The sequence below is a fragment of the Squalius cephalus genome, assembly GCF_949319135.1.
Source record: "Squalius cephalus genome assembly, chromosome: 22".
NCBI classification, from domain to species: Eukaryota; Metazoa; Chordata; class Actinopteri; order Cypriniformes; family Leuciscidae; genus Squalius; species Squalius cephalus.
Window position 1 is genome coordinate 28,988,489 of NC_137143.1, and position 22,849 is coordinate 29,011,337.

Below are 22,849 nucleotides of genomic sequence, written 5' to 3' on the forward strand. Positions count from 1 at the left end.
TAAGTTTCAAATGATTATTTAACATAAAGCTAGATAACAGCAAGCACAAACTATGCAAAAGTGGCAGCCCTTCCGGTGCACTCAGTGTCCGAATTCATTCACTCGTTTTCATTCGCTCCTTCAAGTAGGCTATATTAGTGGAGTAATGTAGGGGATAGTGAATGAGGGTATATTTCGAACACAGTTTCTGTTTCATATCAGAAAGTAACAAAGCCCAAAGCTTATTGAGATATATTGGATGAAAGGCCCGCAACAAAGCATTGTTCATTCATCAACTGAAAATAACAGACTGAAAGATCGATTCTTGGGATTTAAGAATCAATATTGGTTCTTTAAAATGAGAATAGATTCAAATAAAAAAAATAAAAAATCTGTATTTTTTACCCAGCCCTACTTTTATCTGCCTTGTGCGGCTGGTTTCGTGGCACACAACAAGTACACACAGACACAGAGGTTAAACATTCTTTGCACACCTCACCAATGTTAATGCCATCTTTGATCTTGGCGTCTGCCAGGAGATGGAGAGAGAGGGAGTCAAGGACAGCAGGGGATTTTGGGTGGAGGGTTGGCGAGCACAGCTGTTCCTCGCTGGTTCATCCACAGACTCATTCAGAGGTCAACACATATCAGACAGCAGTGTTTCAGCTTTGCTAACAGTGCAGAGCTCAATTAAGAGCTCTACATTAGGGGAATGTAAGCAGAGATGGATGTGACAGTGGGAAGATTACGTAATGAGAAACAGAATAGCTGGAAGGAGAAAAAGGGCAAACAATGTGATTATAAAGACAATAGAATGTGATTCTGATATGATACGTCTGTCATTATCCTAATGTTAGCTCGAGGGTCAGATCAGACAAAAGTCACCCATAAAGAGAGCATGGCTGCATGTAAAACATGCCCTACAGAAGCTTATATTATAAGATCAGAAATGAATTTCATAAATACTGGGGTTAATATCTAAAGGGAGCACATGGAATTTACTAATTTCATTCCCAAGACACCTTTAGATTACATATCTTCGCTATCGGGCGGAAACCTCACATATCCAAAAATGCTACTTTTCAGAAAATGGAAAACGCGCCGTATTTAAAAAAAAAAAAATTAAACACTGTTGTCAAATTTGAGACACTTGCATGAGTCATTATATTATTAACATTTTACCAAAACCAAGCTCAAATGGAGTTAGGAGGTTTTTGACCAGTGAATTTCTGAGAATTTAGGACAGGTTTTGCCTGTCATTAGATTGGCCGCCCGCATCTGAGGTAGTAAGTGCATTGCGTTACTTTTTCATCAACCTATGGGTTATAAGGTTTACTGTAGCTAGATGTGGGCACTCTTTTTTTTGTCATTTGGACAACATCTCATGTTATTAAAGCTGCAGTCGGCAAGTCTGGCAGATTGGGTCGACTTAGCCAAACTTTTGAATGTTTACAACTCTCATGCCCCTCCCCCACTACCAGCGAGCACCCTCCCATCGAGGTTGTGCTCGTCAGTGCGTGTGCACCAGATTTTCTGTGAACGCGTCCGTCTCTTCAGCATCGATCAACACCATGGACTCGGAGGTAGGCTGCCCTGGCTAATCTATCCATAGCTTGTTAGTAGATTTTCTCTCCGCCATCACGCTTCGTACAATCTTCAGGCGAACTTCAGGCGTGTCGTGTGCATGTGATATTGTAACGTGCGCGAGGGAGGGGGGATCTGTGGCGTGTGCACGACCTGTGATTGACAGTCAGATCTCACACCCCCCTGCGCTGATTGGACCCGATGATCCGGGAGCGGTGGATTTTTGCAAAACAAATAACACGCTTATTGAGATTTCACTGAATATGATCAAAAAAATGTTGCCGACGGCAGCTTTAAAGGTGAAGTGCTACGCACAGGCTATTTAAGACAGTATTGGCAATGACACAGCGACAAATGCACTCTTCTCCACTCCTCAAATACATAAAACATTAGCCTTTATATATGGTGTTTCTTGATGATGATGATGTTGTGTCCAAGTTGCACCACTGCGTGTGGCACTTCATTCATGATACAGGCAGTGTGGATTTGAGGTTTCAGCATCCAATGGAGTTACGAGGTTTAGTCACAAGCTCTTTTTAATACTTTTCATTGGTTAAATATTAGCAAAACCCACAGCCAGATGTAGTAATGCAGATACGAGATTTCCGCCCGACAGCAATGATACAGGCAGAATTGATCATGAGAGAATACTAATTAAAAACTTTATGAGAAAAGTACTACCTGCTCTAGGGCTTTAATAAACTATACAAAGCTGAATATTAACACAAAGGTAATGAGAAAAAAATCTAAATTAATGAAATAAATACTGTATACACATATATACTTAAATAAAATAAAAGATAACAAAGGATTTTAATATGCTTCTGGAAACATTTCCTCACATTTCTGTACTGCCGGCTTGACTTGTCTGGTGAAAATGTAAATGGTCGTCAATGACGTTTTAATTCTGATGATGGTATTGAGCCTACACAACTGGCCATTATTCAAGTGGATTATAAGCAATTTGAGTCAAGCAATCATAATCTGCTGATTTATATGACATCTAGATTAATGCTAATGCATGATTACATGAACATGAAATCCGGACATCAGCTACCTTGAGTTGTGTTGCAATAACCTAGCAACATTCTAAAGTCAGAACACCCTGAACCTAGAAACTACACAGCAACACACAACAGAAGACTCAAAAGACCCTAGCAACTGCATAGAAACACGCTAAAGAAGACTGGCAAGATGGTTCATTTGAATTAGGTGTTTTTGAAAATTAGTATGAGTGGCACAAGTAATAGCTTGACTTGGCAAGACCCGCTACTAATATAGCCTTACTGCCCTAAAGCAAGCTGACGTCATTGTTTTAAATATATCCAACAATTCATTCAAAAAATGTCAGTGTGTTTGACTAATGCCAAATCCTCAGCACACAAGAGGTGAACAGCATACCATCACCAGTTATTCTTAAAGTACTTTCGGTCTGTGGTGTCTCAGATCAACAGAAAGCGGCCCACTCCGGGAACACACAGTCCGTCAGCCTCCATATGCCACCAGCCCACCGACCAAATGAAAAAACCTTATTAATAGATTCCCTGTCGAAGAGAAGTCACATCCCTGCTGAAAGTAGTGTGTACAGAGCGCCGAATGAGTCACGCTGAGAATTCCTCCGGCTTCTTCAGACGCGTCTGGAGGAGATCGCATCACGGCGGAGGATAGGTGTCTCTATTTTGAGTCACAGCAATCCCCGCGGAGCCGAGGCACGTAGCAAATGCAAAAGGCAGCGAGGCGGTGTGGCTGATGGACAGGGTCGGTCAAATGAAACGAGAAGGCTGTGAATTACTTGAAGTACATGAAGCATCTTTGGGAGTAAGTAAGTTAGCAGCACACTGGTAAAGTCAGACGAATGCAAACTCAGTTTTATCAGCATTAGAGAGACGAAATTCTTCTTCAGGATAAGAATTAGAATAAATTACAGACGGAAAAAACAGCCGCCAGAGGAAGTTTGACAGAGAATATAAGGTCACCTCTCCGGATGATTCGGTTAACATCTGCTTATGACACCCTCACATCTTTGGAGGGTCCCTGGAGTTTGAGATGTAATTACACTCAGATGAGGTTTTGGATTCAATCAGAGTGAATATGGAAGTGGGAGAGAATATCAATAAAATATTTCAACTGTGTGTGATTAATGCTAGGAAGCTAAAAGATGCTGAGATCTTTAAAAATCATGTTAATATTCTGCCCTTTGAATCTGAACGGTTTTAGAAAGTCTAAGATGTTAATGACGCCAATCGTTTGATTTCGTTCACCAAAAACACGTTTAGATTCGATTAGAGACCAGTAGGTGGCACCAAGGGGGTCAAAGTTTTGCTGGTTGACATGGTACAGTTAAAGGGATAGTTCACCCCAAAAAACCAATTGTTCCAAACGGTTGATTTGGCCCCATTGACTTCCATAGTATAGTTTTTTCCATATAATGGAAGTCAATGGGGTCCAACAACTGTTTGGTTACCAAAGCAGAAAAAAAGCAATCACAGCACTTATTTTACAATGACGGGATTTGTGTCAATTTACAAATTTAAGGATTTCAGAATTCATTCATTTAAAAGAATTGTTAAAAAAAATAAACAAAAAAGCCAAAGATTTTAGTTCACAATCACAACCAAAACACAGAAGACTGAGCAGAATGTTGTTCCATGCTACAACTGTTAACCTCCCATAAATACGTGGTAGATGATGAGATTATTCAGGCAGACGCTGGTCTGCATTTCATCAGCCTTATGATGGGACTGCATGGTGCAATTATCGTCGTATGAGAGCCATGTTTCAAAGACAGGAAGACTAAATCATTATCCTTAGCAAAAAACAACCACTATAATCAAAGAGAGGCAGAAAACAAGTTTGAGAGAGAGAGAAGGAAAAAAGCCCACCATGACCATGGCTGACAAGGGAACTTTTTAGCACTTGTATTTATTTTATTATTTTTCGTTTCAGAGAGTCATTTGAGAAACAATGGTGCTCTGAGATGCAGTTATTTTGGGGATAGCTGACGCTAATTGGCATTGGGAGTATTGGCTAGTCTCCCACTTTCAAAATAATTAGTAAAGCACACAGCACAATCTAACACACGGAATTAAATGAACCGCACTGGAACCCTTAGCAACCTCTCTGCCTAGAGCGGAAAGGCAAGCTGTAGTGAGACAGAGCTGAACTTCAGCAGTAAAAAGATTTAATATCGTTAGAAATCTATTAAATCTGTGTCTTTAAACCATATATCCATATACAGAAACCATTTTATCATTTATAAAGGACATAATTTACACTTTTATGGTCTATTTTTCCCTCAAGGTAATTTAAAATGTTAGGAAAGATGTCTTGCAACAAAAATATCATCTCTTTAACTCTTTTGTGCCCTATAGAAAGCACTGATGTTGGATGGAAAGGAACATATCTGTTTTCAGGGTGTACATCTACACAGAGAAAAAATTATTGCTCAGAGGTTGCTCTTTTATAGCTCATGAGACATTATACAAAATTATTTTGGCAAAATTAATATAGACAATACTGGTTCAACCTAGTTTACCTAAAGAAAAGCTCAGAAATTGCATACTGTATAGCAGGTACTACAATTGGTTTGAAATCGACTTCACGACTTAAAAAAAAAAAAGTATGTTCTATATGGTATGAATGTAAGTAGTAATTAATTTTGAATGTACTTCATCCGCCATGTTGTCATTATTACGTGACCTACGATGTCAGTTACGCTGCTTCACCTTCATTCACAAATCGTCTCCCGTGGCCTCATGGGATTGTAAAGTGTCCATCAAATGCACACTTATGTTTTTTTTGTATGGAAATAGGCATATTCGGATGCAGCGTAAGAGTACAGAGCTATAAAATGAATCTGAATGGCAGCTCAGACCATTTGTACTTTTGAATGAGAAACATTTGAGTTCAAACTGAGATCTCTGACTTTTGTTTGCAGACTTATTTTAGAGTTTTTGTGTAATACACATCAAACTTGGCTCTCTGACAGAGCGTAAAGCAGCCAGCGATGACAGAAGAAAGGCAAATCTTTGTGAAGTTGTAAACATTGAGTCAATCTCAGTTTCATTCAACTAGATTCTGAAAGACAACAACACGTATCATGACAGCTTTCATGTTCCATGGCAACTGTAGAGAGAGCGCAACAAAACAAATGTCATCTTCTCGTTTTCAGAAATGCAAAAAATAAAATAACACATAATTCAAACTGTTCTTGCATCCTCCACAGGACTTCTGGTCCAGCGACATGAACAAGATGAAGAACTTCAAGAGGCGTTTCTCACTTTCCGTGCCACGAACAGAGACGATAGAGGAGAACGAGTTCACAGAACAGATAAACCAGCTTAACATTTGCTGCAATGACGGTACGGTTTTCCTCTCAACATTCATATCCCCCAATGAGTGTGAATGTATGGGTCACAATAACCAAGACTTAAATATGTAATTTATTATATGGATTATACCTGATGCTGCTACTACAGTGATCAAGTACTCCTTATTGATCCACTTGAAGCACCAAGTATTATTTTACCCAGAAAATTGCCACAAAAAAAAAAAGTCTTAATCCATGAAGAAAGTGCACCATGTGGCGCAGTGAGAAATGAGCTTCATCTGTGTCTGAAGCTGAAAATAAATGAGGAGAAGGGTAGATAATATACCATAATCACAGATAGTCCTATCCAGACAGGATTCGATTACTCAAAGGATGCCTGTGTTAGCCAAAAAACACAGACATGTTAGATTTGGAAGAGATTAAAAAATAAAATAAAAAAAATCTGTAAAACACAAAAATACCTGACTTCCTGAGGGAAAACTACTAGTCATGTCCAAACAGGGCTTTAGTCTAATCCTACAATATGAACTGTTCGTTTTTCATTCACTTCATGCATAATCAAGAATTTATAATAACAAAAGACATCATCTATAACGAACAATAATTCTTAAAACAACTTCAGACCAGTTTTTTTAATCCTTTTGTGGGGTTTTTAATGCATACACACTTTTAACGTCCTTAATGTGATATTTTCATGCAAAACAGAATAGAAAATAATAATGATCAAAGAATAATGAAGATTAGTTCTCTTACCCGGCAGAAGTGTGAAAGGTTTGTCGAGTGAGAACAATAGAAACATGAATGGGGCAGTTCGCCATAGCAGACATCGACTATAGACTGCAATAGAGCTTACAGGGGACAATCTTTTTTTTTTTTTGTTAGCCTTCTCTAAAAACACACTTACGCCCCACTTGCAAAAATGGGGGTTGTATTGAAAAGGGTTATAGGGGCTTCATTTTGTCCATCAGTATTTGCATGGATTATGGAAAGTGGACTATTATTATTTTCCCAAGCCATGCTGCCTTGGGTCATCAGGTCAGAAAAGTTGTTTCAGAGGTGGAACAAGTACTACATTTTGATTAAAAGACAACTTTGTTCCTTTAAAATCGACTAAAGGCATTCAAAACCTTGACTTCATGGCACTGGTTCCTGCTCAAAATATTTAGATATAAGTATTAATATAAGTAATGCTGATTAACAGCAAGAAAGCCACAGTTAACCCAGAGAGATATTCTCCAGATATTTTGAAATCGGGAAATTAACAAAACCAATGTACCTTACAATTCTTACTGTCTTACCTAAGTGTAGGGTAAGTTAAAAAAAAAAAAAATTCATGTGACTCCAGTGGTTTAACTAACCCTTTAAGACAACTAAAGCCATTCAAAACCTATTCAAACTCATTTTTTACAATCAGGAACCTTTGTTAAGAAAGTAAATAGTGTCAGTTTTAAAGCCAACTGAGGCTACCTTGTCTCGATTTGAAGCCCTTTGGATTGTTCTCAAATGGAATGGGATCTCACAAAGATGTCATAGAGTGAGCGACCCATAAGAGTTTGATCATTTCTTCAAGAGATGGGAGAGAGATGAGTCTAGAGGCCTGTGAGGACCTGCGACGGTCCAGAGAAGATAAGGAGGAAACGGGATTCTGACTCTCCAGCGCCTTCGCTCTTCAGCCACAAATTGCAGTGGTGGTTATCATTGAGCCTTCATTATTAATGCAGAGTTAATAGCACTATTCTGCTCTGCTGTCGGGCTCTATGGTCTTAACACCTTCTCGAGTCAATATTAAATCGAATTTCAAGGGAGAGAATACAAGTAGGACCGCTTTAAGAATTTAAGACTCTGTCAAAGATGTACAGGGGTTTTCGCACACCTGCGGTCTTACAATATAAATCGATAATACTTGTTATTGGCTGGTCTGTAAATTATTTAACTCTAAAGAATAGGTCTTTATACTCAATTTTGAATTCCAATCAACTTCATGTGAACAAAAATGCACCATTTTATGGTAACTGGGAGCAAGCAAGTTCATTTTCTTTCTTAGTTGGATTTGTCTAGGCATATATGAACTAAGAAATTGTGCTTGGAACCACATCAACACTAATGGACCGAGTACAAAGATTATCTGAGGTATATTTTGATGTAGATCCAAGTCTGATAGTCATCTCAGTCTGATTTACAGTGAACTTTGGATTGTATTTGGTGTGAATGCAATCTGAGCCACTTCATCAACGAATCAACCGATATCCCTTCTGTAACAGAAACAGTATTCTGATCAGGTTTGCAGATCAATCTGTGGGTCAGAACTTCACTGTAACTCATTATCAAATCAAGTCACTGTATATTCTGTACACTTGTAAATGCATTATATTACAAAACAAATTTACACCCATGATGTTTAGATTTATATGATTTTAATGACCACAACAGTGGTGCAAATTGGTGCGCAATCGAAAATGCCCAGCAATATTGTTTTCCAGACTTGTCCCTGGTTCCCGCTCAAACTGAAAAATATTAATATTTTGTAAGTATTAATACTTTAATTTATCAAGAATACATCAAATTGTTCAAACGTGACAATGAAGGTGTTTATAATGTTTACTATTTAAAGGAGAACTCCGGTCAATTTTAACATTGAGCTCATTTTTTTGTAAATTTGGAGTGCTGTCAATACAGAGAACAACGACAAAAATCGGTGTTGCCTACACCGTGTTATCCTCTTTTTAAAATTCACACCCTGTTGACTTCAATGGGGCAAGTTTTAAACCAGCTTTTAGCCTCTTAACATCCTTGATGTGTCATTACAAGTGCACAGCTAATGTGAGTGATTCCTTCAGAGTGAACACGGGTGAATCTGACTGCAATAGATGTGAAAGATATGAATAAAAATGATGTTTATTCAGCCAGCGCACATACCTGTATTTTCTTCCTGTTTTCCATAGTAATCGATTGTCGAGTTCACGCGCGTGATCATAGGTAACTAAACCTATGCGTGTGAACTCGACAATCGATTACTATGGAGTACGGAGTTCTCCTTTAATGTTAACTATTTCAAATAAACACTGTTCTATTGAAAATTGTATTCATCAAAGTATCTGCAGTTTTCACAAAAATATTTTTCAAAAAGTTTTCAACATTGATAAGAAATGTTTCATGAGCAACAAATCAGCAATAATGTAATGGCTGAAGAAATAACATTTTTGCCATCAAGGGAATAAATAACATTTTAAAACTTAAAGTAAAAAAGTTTTTTAGTGTAATAATATTTTATTATATCAGTTTTTACTGTATTTTTGATCAAATAAATGAGACTATAAGAGACTTTTCAGAAACATAAAAAAAAAAACTTACTACCTCAAATGATTGAACGATAGTGTAAACGGCACACAGACATTCTTACCAATGAGAAGACTCAAAACTTTTTCAATTTTCAAATGTTGCCCAGTGAAAATAAATTAAACCAAAGAGAAAATGCAACTTTGTAACAATTTAGTACATTTTTCAACAAATACAAACAAATTAGAGGTCTGAAAACGCCCTTCGACCGAAGCCCACAGCGAACCCGCAAACAGTGACTGCAGGTTAGTGGCATCAAATCAGATAAACCCACCGCTAAACGGCATGTAAAAACTAAACAAACTGTGTCTCTTCCTGTCTAAGCTAGCGGTTCTTGGTCAGAACAGGCTGCACGGTAAATCAAACTTTGTTGAAAGTCAAAAGTCTGGTTACACACGACCGAATAAACTCATACTCGGAAGCGAAACTGGGCGATGAACCCTCGGCCCGTGGCAGGACGGGGAATTGGACCTGGTTGAATGCTGGGAACAAAACATTTGTTTGGGGAGCACTCAGGCTCCTCAGCTGTCTGTCTGAGGCAGCTGTTTCCACAACGCCCCATTTTCCCCCCAACACGGACCAGCTGCTCTGATTGGCTGAGGGTACGGGACGCTGTTGCTTCCTCCACCCCCCAGGAGAGACGGCAGCAGTGAAGACAGCTGGAGTTTGGAAGGAGAGAGCGGGTCCAAGAATGCAAGAGCAGTTTTCTTCTATTTACCCCGCAGCTGCAAATGAACCTCCAAACCAAGCGTGGAGGGAGAGACGTCTGCAGGTCGGGATGGAAAAAGGCGTCGGAAGCGCCCTGAGAAACAGAACGCTTCGTTCCAATTTACTCGCCTATATACCTAAGATTATTAAAACTCAATTACCGCAAGGTTAATGTGGAAGAAACCGATCCGAGTCACGTTAGGGAGTCGGACCTCATATTTCCTCCCTGCCAGCACGTCTACCCCCATTATCTCGTTATATTTGTGATGTATCGCTGATCGAGGTGCAACAAAGTAATTCTCCATGGAGAGACACCCATGATGGAGTCATCACGCGAATGTTGGCGGCAGTCTTTTAGTTAACAAGTGTTTCTTGATTACCACAAAGATGTCAGCTATATTTAATGATAATGCTTCCAAAATGGCTTTTCGACAGATTCCTTGGAGGGTTCGAACATAATTACAGACCCAGAAACACCCACACACATTCACACACACAGCGAGAGGGCTTTTATAAGCACACTAAATCTCATTGAGTAGTTTATACCGCAAAAGATGAATGCAATGTTTGTTAGGCAGAATTGAAAGGAGAGGCATGTCATTTAGAGACAGCCATCGAAATAACCACCAGCTGTCGTGTGGCCCTCTGGCTAGGCATGAATGAAAAGTGTGTTCATTTCCGATGAAAAACGTTAAGGTTTGCAGTGTCTAGATGGTTTTGCTTAGAGGTACAGATCAAAACAATCATACGAACACCACAACAAGGAAACAGGTGTTCAGGTGTGCATAAAATAGCTTATATTCAAGCACACACATCAGGAGAAAAATAACTAGACCAAAGAGGACCTGAGGCTCATGTAATGCAACGCTCAAAAGTTTAAACAGTTTTATTTATGTACACTACTGTTCAAAAAGATGGAGTAAGTTTTTATTTTATTTTAGTTTTAATACTTTTATTCAGCAAGGATGCATTACATTGATCAAAAGTGTTTAAATTGTAATACATTTTCTCAAAATTCTTAATTTAATCAAACAAATGCAGCCTTGAGACTTCTCTCATGAACATTACAAATCTTCCTTTGTTAATAATAAAAACTTTTTTACTACCAACCTAAACATGTACATACAGAGGTGAAAGCATTGCGGTTATGTTGAGAGGTGAACTGAAGCCCTGACACAAGTCGCGTGAAAGGACCTTTAGTCTAAATATTTAGCTCTCCAAGTTCTATTATTAATTCACTTTTTCACTCATAAGGCTAATCTTTTTCTGCATAATGAATTATGGTCCAGTGGGTCACATCATTTCAACACAATTTGCCTAATATCTGATGACCGACTTTCAACTGGACACTAAAATCAATTCTGTATAATTAGCTGAGTTTGCGCGCCACCTGTAACCCCATAATGAAGCAAAATATCACTGGCTAAGTTAAGAGTAAAATTAGCTTTACAAGCAGTGTCTCAGGGTTCAAACCTGCAAACCTTCCAGTTACCAGCCTAGATATTTAATCACCACCCCAGAGAAAGGTTCAGACCCACAAGGGTACAGTAACACGGCTTATCAGTCATTCACCTCAACCACTGAGCCACCTTTGTTTCAATGACAGCTCGATTTCTCTGCATTATTAATGAGTTGAGAGCTTTTGTCTTCGAACAGGGGATGTCTACTTGGAAAAAAAAAGGAAGTTAGGCCCAGACCGAAAGCACAGAAAAAAATGTTTCATTTCCTTTATTCAAAGGAATTCTGATTATGTCATAATTTACTCACCGTCATGTTGCCGCAATCCATAGGACTTTGCTGCAGTCACTCTTCACTATATTATTTTCTTGTAAGTAAAAGAGTTGCATGAACATTCTGCAAAAACATCTCCTTTTATGAAAGACAGTTAAGACCCATTCACACAGAGTGATTTTTTTTGTAAAGCTGATTAATTAAAAACATTGACAGCCAATCAGAATCCACCCTGCTTTCAGAGCTTGAGCATTTAAATGGGTGGTTGAATATGATTTCACTTTTCTAACTTTAGTTAGTGTGTAATGTTGCAGTTTGAGCATAAACAACATCTGCAAAATTACAAAGCTCAAAGTTCAAAGCAAAGGGAGATATTTTATTTTAAAGAAATAGCTTTTTAAGGACTACAACAAACGGCTGGTAGGGACTACAGGAGCTTCCTCCCGGGTTAGTGACATCACTAACCCTAAAATTTACATAAACCCCACCCCCGGGAATGTGATTTATAGATTATCAAGACAGAATATGCTAATCAATGACTAGAAGATAACTACACATAAGTTACATAAATTCACCAACTAACCATTCAGAACGGTTGTCTACATGTTGTCTTGAGTCTCTCCATCATTGTCTGACTTCGGTTTGAACATAAAAAGGCTAAAAGTTTTAGAAATTTTCAGTGCATGTCTGTGCGAGGTAAAAGGACACAAGCTCTTGAAGCTCCGCCCACTGTGCTGGGAGCAGCAGCTCATTTGCATTTAAAGGAACAGACACAAAAACGGTGCGTTTTTGCTCACCCTCAAAAATTGACAACTTTAACATGCTATATAAAAATATCTGTGGGGTATTTTGAGCTAAGACTTCACATACACACTCTGGGGACATCAAAGACTTATTTTACATCTTGTGAAAAGGGCATTATACCACCCCTTTAAAGTGGCCGATGACAAAACGGGCCTTTATACGTGTTTGAAGTGACATGAGGGTGAGTAAATGATGATGGAATGTTCATGTTCTTTTGCATTAATCATTCTCCGGTTGCCTAGGAATACCACACCACTATCGGAATATCCAAAACAATTCACGTTCCCACAGCAGCTACTAGTTCACCAGCTGTTTTATGCCCCCATGGGACTCACGAGATAGCTTTGATATAGATATAAGCCTCAGATACAATTCCACAAGGGAGGTTTGAGCTCTTGGAAGTTCACAGAGATGTAGGCAGATTCTTTATAGACCTGATAGGTGTGTTTAGATGTGCAGACAGACTCTGCTGGAGTCCATTGGGAGAAAGGCAGTCTGAGCCCGGAGGCCTTCAAGAAATAGGAAACACACATACTCCAACATCCAGGGTCGGCAGCAGCCTACTGGCAGGGCACACACAAATAGTGCAGGTCCCGGTGCACGGAAAGTCATTTCAGGACAGAGCCCAGGAAACTCGCAGTTAAGTTGTTGTCAGACATATCTATTATTCCTTTTGACCTCTTCACAGACTGTGGGGAGCTACTACAAAGGGTCAAACTGCAGGGCTTTTCTTCCATTTTCTACTCCAATATTTCATCCAACAGTAACTTTACTCATCTGTGCAAAATATATATATAGTCTTGTGTTGAAAACAGCTTGATAGGACAGAACAGAACGAGATGAGTTTTGTCTTGAGACAACGCCATCCATCTGTATGTGTACATAGATCAACACTCAACTAATAAAAATAGCACTGACTAAACTCAACAATGGGTAACTGAAAGACATTTAACAAATATATGAAATCAACCTTTATTGCACAAAACTACCACAGTCTACCCCCAAAAAAGTATCATGTCTTGAAATTTATTGTTGAAGACAGTGGATTTGTTACAAAAGCAGTAAAAGTCGTGTTTTAAAATGGATACATTTAGAGATGCAACTTTATGGAGAGCATTTACCATCCTGACAGTTTAACTGCATGGTGTCAGCACACTAAAACCTTCTCTGCGTTTATGAATTCATCCCTTTAAAGCAGCATAGCTAAAAAAAAAAAATATATATATATATAGATCAACTGGTCGACCATCACGACCCTTTGCTCTTTCATCTCGAAGATTCACAGCTTACGCAATCTCTCCTCTATTCTGGACACCTCAAATAAAAAGGCAAGACAAATCTCCAGAGCACATCCTCTTGTATTTGCTTGCCCTGCAAGCTATTTGCTGGAACCTTCTGCGGCGTGTCTGGATTGTGTCACTAGAGAAGGCCAAGATGTAATTTGACACGTACAGTAGGTAGATGAAGGTTGGGACGGATATGAAAGATTGGTGGGGAGTCCATATTGCCGCTGGATTTCCTGGAGAGGAAAATCTCTCCGATAGTGCACAAGAGGACGAGAAAGAGGAAGCGAGAGCGAGAAAGAGCGGAAAATGACTCGCTTGCTACGACCCCAATTACCACCGAGGAGATCAAAGAGCTCGCTGCCACTGTGATATTTAAATGATGAGCCTGGATAGGGCCTCGCTTTTCATATCTGCAAATGAAGGAAACCAAGGCCCACTACCGCCCTCTCCCTCTCTCGCTCGTTCACGGTGTCTTTGTGCTGTGGTTTGAAAGCGCTATATAACAGTCTCATTCGCCTACCGCCAAATATTAATGAAACCGAATACCAACTGTAGGAGCCTATTTAACAAATTCTTCCATTTTAAATATTTTAGAATGTATGATTGTCATTTAAATGCCTACACCATATTGTTTACATGCACCATTTGAACTATCTGCATATTGCATTGATGTGCATTGCAAGTGGTAAAATGGTACTGTCTCTTTAAGACTATCAACAGTGCAAGTGAAAGTGAAAAAAAAAAATCCAGCAAGAACACAACACAGAAGGTATAGACATTTATCACTTAAATAAAACAATTTATTGACCTCTAAAACCATTTTATGTAATGTCCATTCAATGATTTATGTAAAATAATGTCTTGAATCTTTCCTGAGGAAAAATATTTATGTAGGTGATTAACTGATTCATAATCAACATATGTAATTCATTTGATTTGACTCGACTGACAGATCTAGCTCAAACAGAGTGTCAGAACAGATTTTAAAAGAATCATTGTTCGATTAAAATGTGTGGATGTACGAGTATACATTATATTTGGACACACAGAATGAGTCAACCCTTATGTTGTTCTAAACCTGTATGACTTTCTTTTCTCCATGAAAAACAAAAAGGATTTTTTTTTTAATGTACACTCAGTGAACACTGCTATAAATCTGAAAGAAGCACAATAAAACATCATTAAAGTATGCCATTTGAATCATGAACTACATTTTAAATCCTCTGAGTCTGAAGCCATATGATAGATTTATGCAGGAAACAAACAGACATGCCAAGGAAGATTTTCACAGAATAATCTTCAATCTGTTTCTCACACAAAGCAATCATATGACTTCAGAAGGCTTGTAATATAGCGCAAGAGTCATATTGAGTCATATAATGATAGTTTATGGTGCTTTATTGGAGTTTGAGCTCCTCGTTCTCCAAATTACATGCAAGTCGACTCGACAGGACTTTCTGCTTCCACAAAAGAAAGTCCACCCTACAGGTTTGGAACGACATAAGAATGAGTGAATGATGACAGAATTTTAATTTTCTTGCTGAACTATTCCTTTAACATTCATTCTCTTGATGTTTACTGAAATGCAACACCAACCAGCCCACCAACGCTCCTCTCTTTACTCGTTCTCTGAGTTTTTCTCACTTTGTCTGTTTTTTAAATTAGCATATGTGGGCTAGGAGTATTTACCTCCATCCTAACAAATCAAGGATAGCAAAACATTTACCCGCCTGTTTTCGGCAAAAACTGTCCCCCGCTGCATTCCTAGGCCAGGTGTGAACATAAAATGTAATTAAATCAATATGAGAATGATGGAGAAAGCACGAGAGAGATAAAACATCTAAAGCTGTGTGGGGGACCTGGTATTGAATTTCAGATCTGCTGAAAAGCAGGATGTGATATAAATATTGATGAATCAGATGGCTACCTGAGAGACAGAATAGCTATCTCTTGTTATCCGGATCCGACGTTGCCTTTGTTAACAGTCTGCGTCACCATAGCAACAAGCAATTAAATGGCAGCATGCATTTAAACATCAGAGACAAGTTGAGATTCATGCTGCCGAACAATAGAGGAGGAAAAAAAAAAACAGTGGCTGCGTGTGATTGCTAGGGGAATCGGAAAAACATTTCAGTGAGAGAGAAAAGTTGCGAGGAACCACTATACTGAGGGTAGACAAAGAGTGTAAATGCTGACATGCGCTCTATGTCTCAAATTATATAAGAGCTTGCCTTGAAGCCTAGTTCTCTAAAATGCACATCTAACACGTATATTATATAACAGTGACCTCAGACTTTTTTTCCATTCATTTTCTCTATAGGCATTTCAAAAACATCTCCTGTAAAGCCTTGAACGAATCGGCCAGCTACAAAATGAATCACAGCATTCCAACAATTGATTTCAAGCTAAAAAGTCAATGAAAATATGATAAAAAGACATCAATTCCAGTTATTTTTTATGAGGATGAGACAGACCAAAAACAAAATTTGTCATTCAAAAAACGAATCTTTACCTTTTTTTGTGCAGATTTCAGTTTTTGTTCAGTTATTGTAGCATAATTATTACACTATTATAGTTTTATACAACACACACATACACATAAATGCATTATGGGAGCATGCAGTCAGCGCTGAGCACTCTGGTAACAACTAGTTTTATCATTGGTCGATATCTCATTAGTATTATAGGTAGTTTAGTTCTTCAGAGTTAATTTGGTTATTAAACATACTTTTATGAAGTTGAAATACCACTTAAGTTGATTACCACTTAAGCTCAGAGCTCATGGCAAGTAATTTTCACTAAAAATCGAATTCTCTTTGAAGAAAATAAATGTGATTTTTACTTCAAGATCCCTACTGCACTCAGTATTCAAAAATATAAAGTGGACATATGATTGGTTGAGGTCTTTGACATCCTCCAATCAGAAATCACGCTACTGAGGGTGCATTTGGAAACATCTACATAAATGCCTCTCTAGGAGCCATGCATCAATGTGTCAATGTGTTGAGCGGCGCTGACACTGAGAAAATGAAAAACCTTCAGGGTTCGCTCTACAGTTATAATCCTATTACTAATGATCTTCCATTGAAAAAACAAATTACCCAAGTATGATAGTCTTTGAATATGCTAGCGCTAAGCCACGCTTATTACCTGAAACATCAAATATCGCTGGACGGAATCGGTGATTCATCCTTCAATTCGGCGTGTTAATGGGGATACTCGGGTTTGCCAAATAAAGAACAGAACGGGCTGAAGCGTTAGTCTCATTATGCTGGAAGAGGGAGGGGGCGAGACAGGGCTTTTGATCACCCAGCAAGGCCTACTCCTGCTTTCAAGGCTGTCATTGACATAAAGGAGCATTAGTGATCTTTTGTGCACCTAGAAAGGGTTTTAAAAAGATAAAGAGAAGAGGCATGAAAGACAACAAAACAAATGAAACTGACTAAAAAGAAGAATAGGGTGATCTGTCAGTTATTCTCTTTATTTAAACTAGAGTGAGTGTTTAGCTGTTTCATGTACTGACATCTTATCCTTCACCGGTATAATGATTAGGCTATTATTAGTTATGTCAGGAGTTTTCTTGAACCAATGAGAATGCCAATGAGATATGATGATCTCCTTCCAAAAACATGTTTTCAAATATACAGACTCATTTGAAATGAGTGTGAAAATTGAATGGCATATTTTAAGCAAATATTTCTTGCTTACTCTTAAAAAACAATTATCTGCTGATTATATAATACATAAAGCTGAGTAACTAATAATAAACATATATACCAAAAAACTATGAAGATTTTTGTCAGTGTATTAGTGGTGAGGATTTGCGTGACGCCAGTAGGTGGCAAAGTGACCGACTTTATGAATGAGTCACTGTACCGGTTTGTTCGAAACAAGAATTCATTGAATCGTTCACTAAACCAATTCTTTCAAAAAAGCTGATTCATTCATTATTCATTCGTTCCTGAGTCACTGAATCATTTTGTCAATAGATTTGTTTGACAACATTGATTCATTCAGGAACTAAGCCAGCAACTAACTATACTGTGTAATATATATATATATATATATATATATATATATATATATATATATATATATTTTTTTTTTTGTATATATATATATATATATATTTTTTTTTTTTTTAATATATATATATATATATATATATATATATATATATATATATATATATATATGGCATTTTATGATGTTTAATACTACACTTGTAAGGGTTACACCTCAAAATATAGCCTTTATTAATAACGAAATGTGATCTGTCTGTCTTTTTTTTATTCCCATCTATGACCTTAGAGTCATGTCTGTCCCTCCATCCGCACAATTGGATCGTTCTCACCCTCATGCATCTTTGATGATTTTCAAAGCTTCAGATCTCTCCTCCTGAGTACGACAGTGCAGAAACCAGCGACTGTGCGTGGTGACAGTCCGGGATAGCGAGTCAGTGCAGGTGGTCATCCTTACCTTTCATCATGTCGCTGTTAGCCCGAGCAGAGAGGTACAGTGAGAGTGTGATGTTGGGGGTCAGTTTGTGTGTCAGCCTAGATCAGATGAGATGGGCTTTGATGTTTGGTGGGAACCCGAGTCATTCAACCAGCTCAGATCCAATTTCTGACCCTGTCCTCGGCACACGCACCTGGGTCAAGACTCAAATACCCCTCCAGACTGTCGGTAGGGAGGGATTCTGATCCCCGCACAAACTCGGGACAACACCAAATGCCAAGTAAGATTAGAGCCGTCAATATTAACCTGGGCGAACCACAATGAATTCAAATGTCGTATTAGGAGGGAGACTGCAGGGTCCGATTCGCTCATATCTTCAGTATGGCTGGATATTGAATTCGATTCACAAGCTTTTGTTTCAATTCAATTCCAATCTCGATTCAATATCAACTCATTTGGACATATATCAGGTACAGAACTTGTTTTCATGGCAGATTCACTGTTTCATTAAAGAACATTTTATTTTTCAGAATATTATTTCATATGCAAGGCTTTACAGGGTTAAAGAGCATTAAAACAGCATTTGTAGTTTGAATTTAGAGAGAAAATTTACAGAATTTGAAAGGTGAGACTGTTTCTTATAAAAAGTAACAAGCACAAAGATTATTGCGATTATTATATGGCAAGCGCACAAAAAATAAAATAATGTTTAGAGCAGTTTTGTTTACGCATCAACTGAAAACAGCACAGAAAACAGCAAGAGATTGATTTTAAGATTTAAGAATCCCAAGTTAAAATGAAGATTGATTAATCAATATTGTCAACCCCGCCCTTATATTCAGGGTCATAACAGGGACTCCAAAACAGCTGTCGCGATCATCTCAGATAGGATAAATACAACCATGGATAATGCGACCGCGTCGACCAGCCGTCTCCGCCAGATGTGGCTTTACGTGGCGTTCCCGCCTAAACGGCTTCAATAAAGAGTTCACTTGTGCGGTCCGGAGAGGATGGGACCTGCATAAATGAGAACGGATGAACCTGGCAGGCAATTCTCATTCAGCGATGGGCTCGGCCCAATAATGAGGTGGATCTCAATTATGCCGGCGTGGCGCTGTGAAATGGACCAGGGTCTCCCACCCTGACGCCTCTGGAGGCCCTTCAAGCCCCCTCGTCTAAATTGAACTGATGGAGCAGAAAAGCCAATTTTGATTTCCGTTCTCACCTCCGAAAACACGGTTTGGCAGTGATAATGCCAGGCTGCCGTGGGCATCTGCCGTGCGCTTGCTAAGGGGGTCGTTGGGTCCCTATCGGACGTGCCGCATAGGGGCGTAATTGGATTTGTGCTGACAGTCTGTTGACACAGACATTATTAATTGGGGTGGCTGGATTGACACGCACTTAGATAGCCACATCATAAATGCATGAAACTCAGCGCGATAATTGCGATCGCTCCACTAACTGCGGTGGGCTTGATTAATGATGCCGTCATCAGCATATGCCAAAGCTGACCTCACGGTTATTGAGTTAGCGGGCTAATCAGAGAAGAGGTGGGACGTCTATGGCTCATTCGCACTCAAAAGCAGCACGAGAGATTGTTGAGCGACTCTTCAAACGACTCTTATGACCTAATGAATGCAACGGTTACCATTGAAGTTTCCGGATTAATAGAAGCAACAACGAAACAAAGCACAGCGGGATCAGTAAAACTATAGGCTTTGAGTACAGGGACAGGCTACAGAACTGGGGGGGGGGGGGGGGGGGGGTACGTTTACTGTATGTACCAATTTTATTTTATTTTTTGGAGTGAATCTTTTCAACATTTTCAGAAGCGCTCACTTACAACCTCCTGCTTCTTCCATTCTTCCATAAAATGTACTTTTCCTCACCTATCACTCAATACCACCAGACACAAGAACACTGTCAAATACTTCTTATAAATATTAAATGAACTGAGACTACAGGATGGTTTCTGAATATCAGCTCCATCTACTGAACTACAGTCAGACAGAAAATCCTTACAGTATTGACCAAATAATCATATCCTGTTTTTCTGGTAGCTATTATATGACCAAATTCAATTGAGGAAATGATCTAAAATCCCAAACAATTTCTTAACAAAAAATGCTAGCACAATTACTTAAAATAATGAACTAAATAATAATATATTAAGCACAATTAAGAAAAAAGTTGTATGAATCAAAGATGTAGACAGAGAACTATGGATACAAAGTCATCTATAGATCTATAAAGTAACTGTAAGGAGTGTGATTGTGTCCTACAGGTGTGGTGCCCAATAGTCTGGGTCTACACAGCCTGCAACCCAGTCCAGTGGCTCCAGACAGCCAGGCTCAATCTCCCACCCAACTGCAGTACCGCAACAAAGTCCAGCACCGCCGATTCTCCATGGAGGTGAGTACGGTCTCATCTCATCCTTCTCCAGCTCTTTCCTTTGATGGAGACCCAGTGATCCTAACAGAACAACACAAGCTCTGCTTGTAATCTTGTCTGAGTCCTTAATAAAGTCCTTGCCAGAAGCACAAAAGCCTCGTTATTAAAAGCTTTGTTTCTCTGTAAGGTGACACCAGGTAAAATAAAAAGAACTAAAGAGATGGCAAGTTTTTACAACTTTTGCATTCCCCATTTTGTGATGGAAATGATATGAATATATATGAAAATATATTACATCGCTTTAACAAAAAAAATGCAACGTTTCTCTGGGGAATGCAGTATATGTTTCCAGTGCAAATGCAAAGTTTCTCGTGGGAAAGCAATAGTTTTGAGAGAGAATGCAAAGTTTCTTGGGAAAACTCAATACTTTTGAGAGAGAACGCAAAGTTCTCGCAAATCTGAGAGCTGGCTTACTCCTTCATAGGCTGCAGTGCTAGGTAATCGATATCTGCCAGCCCAGAAAAGTTAGTAAAGACATCGTTAAAATAGTCCAAGTGACTACAGTGGCTCAACCTTAAGTTTATCAAGCGACGAGAATACTTTTTGTGCACAAAAGAAAAAACTAAAATAACGACTTTATTCAACTATTAATTTTCTTCTGCAGAAGTGTGTGGGCCTCTGAGTGAGTTCACGTAGTGTAACAGCGCAGCGCTTCTGGGTTGTACGTCAGAACATAGGCTCACTATTGGCCAGCATCACACACATGACCAGCGTCAGCCAATAGTGAGCCTACGTTCTGACGTACAACCCAGAAGCGCTGCACTTTTACAATACGCTTAGGAGAATGACATGGAAGAGAAGAGATGGTTGAATAAAGTCATTATTTTTGTTTGTTTTTGCGCACAAAAAGTATTCTCGTCGCTTGATAAACTTAAGGTTGTTAAACTATTTTAACAATGTCTTTACTAACTTTTCTGGGCTGGCAGATATCAATTACCTTGCAGCCTATGAAGGAGTGAGCCAACTCTCAGATTTTATCAAAAATATCTTAATTTGTGTTCCGAAGATGAACAAAAGTCTTACGGGGTTGGAACGACATGAGTATGAGTAATTACTGACAGAATCTTAATTTTTGGGTGAACTAGCCCTTTAAGAGAGAATGCAAAGCTTCTCGAGAGAACTCAATATTTTTGAGAGAACATGCAAACGGTTTTGGAGCATCTTCCCAACTTATATTTTTTAGGCTCCGTACAGTTTCTGGCAAAATAATTTATTAATCAAAATGTATTTCTATAATGCCTTTCACAATACAAAAATAATAATAATTCAGTAACATTACTTATTTCATGCATCGGTAAATGTAAATGTAAATTGTAATTCAGTGACATATCTATGTCTCACAAATAATAGTGCTGCATTCTACCTGCTAGAAAAGTGGATTCAAAATAAACCATGCCAATTGGATTGTCGAATGTCAAGAACAGACTAATCAGAGCCTGCACTAGGCTCCTGCCTTGATCATCTTCCTCGTTCTTCTCCTCCTCCACCATAATCATCCATGCGATTCTATATCGGGTGTACGAGAGAAAAGTCTCGGTTAGAGGCGCATGAGAAAGATGGAGTCCATCATTAAATGGAGTGGAAGCATTACCTGTAAGTTAGTCTAGAGCAACAAAAGACAGACTCTGCATTCGGAGTGTTCTTTGCCTCAGCTGTCAGCTTTCTTATTCACTGGGCATGAATCTACAGGGGGAAAATTGGAATGAATGCCCTCTCCTATTTTCAAATGCGACAGCTTCTTTCTGCTCCCGCGAACCTTTTATCTGCACCATGCACCCTTATTTTATTCCCACGGGCATGACGGGAGAGCGCGAGGAGAAAGGGAGGACTTTTTATTCCCTGGTTTTATTGAGAATTACTCGCTAGTTTTATTGCGCGACCGTACAAACTCAGCCACAAGGCAGAGCGGGAGGATTCACAGGGAATGCTCTCATTTTTCAGAGCACATAAGATTCCCCCTCATTGCCGTGCTATTTTTGGGCCTCGCCTAACCGTGCCGATGAATCCAGTTACGAACTAACTCCATCAGAGCTTCTTAAATGCCAGAAGATTGTTGGAGATACTTCAGCTCGTTGCATGATACAATATTTTGTCCTATCCTGCCTCTGCGTATTGAGATTACGCCAGAATCCTTTATTGAGTGTGAGTCTTCACAAGTGACAGGTTCTCATTGTCATGCCAA

The 22,849-nt window shown here is 38.9% G+C and overlaps 1 protein-coding gene across 1 annotated transcript in view; it reads left to right on the top strand.

Moving 5' to 3' along the window:
- cdk18 (cyclin dependent kinase 18) overlaps positions 1–22,849 on the top strand; it is a 52,719-nt gene that overhangs the window by 13,611 nt on the left and 16,259 nt on the right. Inside the window, exons 2-3 of the mRNA XM_079858281.1 lie at positions 5,789–5,924; positions 20,501–20,628. Coding sequence (XP_079714407.1) covers positions 5,807–5,924; positions 20,501–20,628 — 246 coding nt within the window. The 5' untranslated portion in view covers positions 5,789–5,806. The remainder of the gene's footprint in view (positions 1–5,788; positions 5,925–20,500; positions 20,629–22,849) is intronic.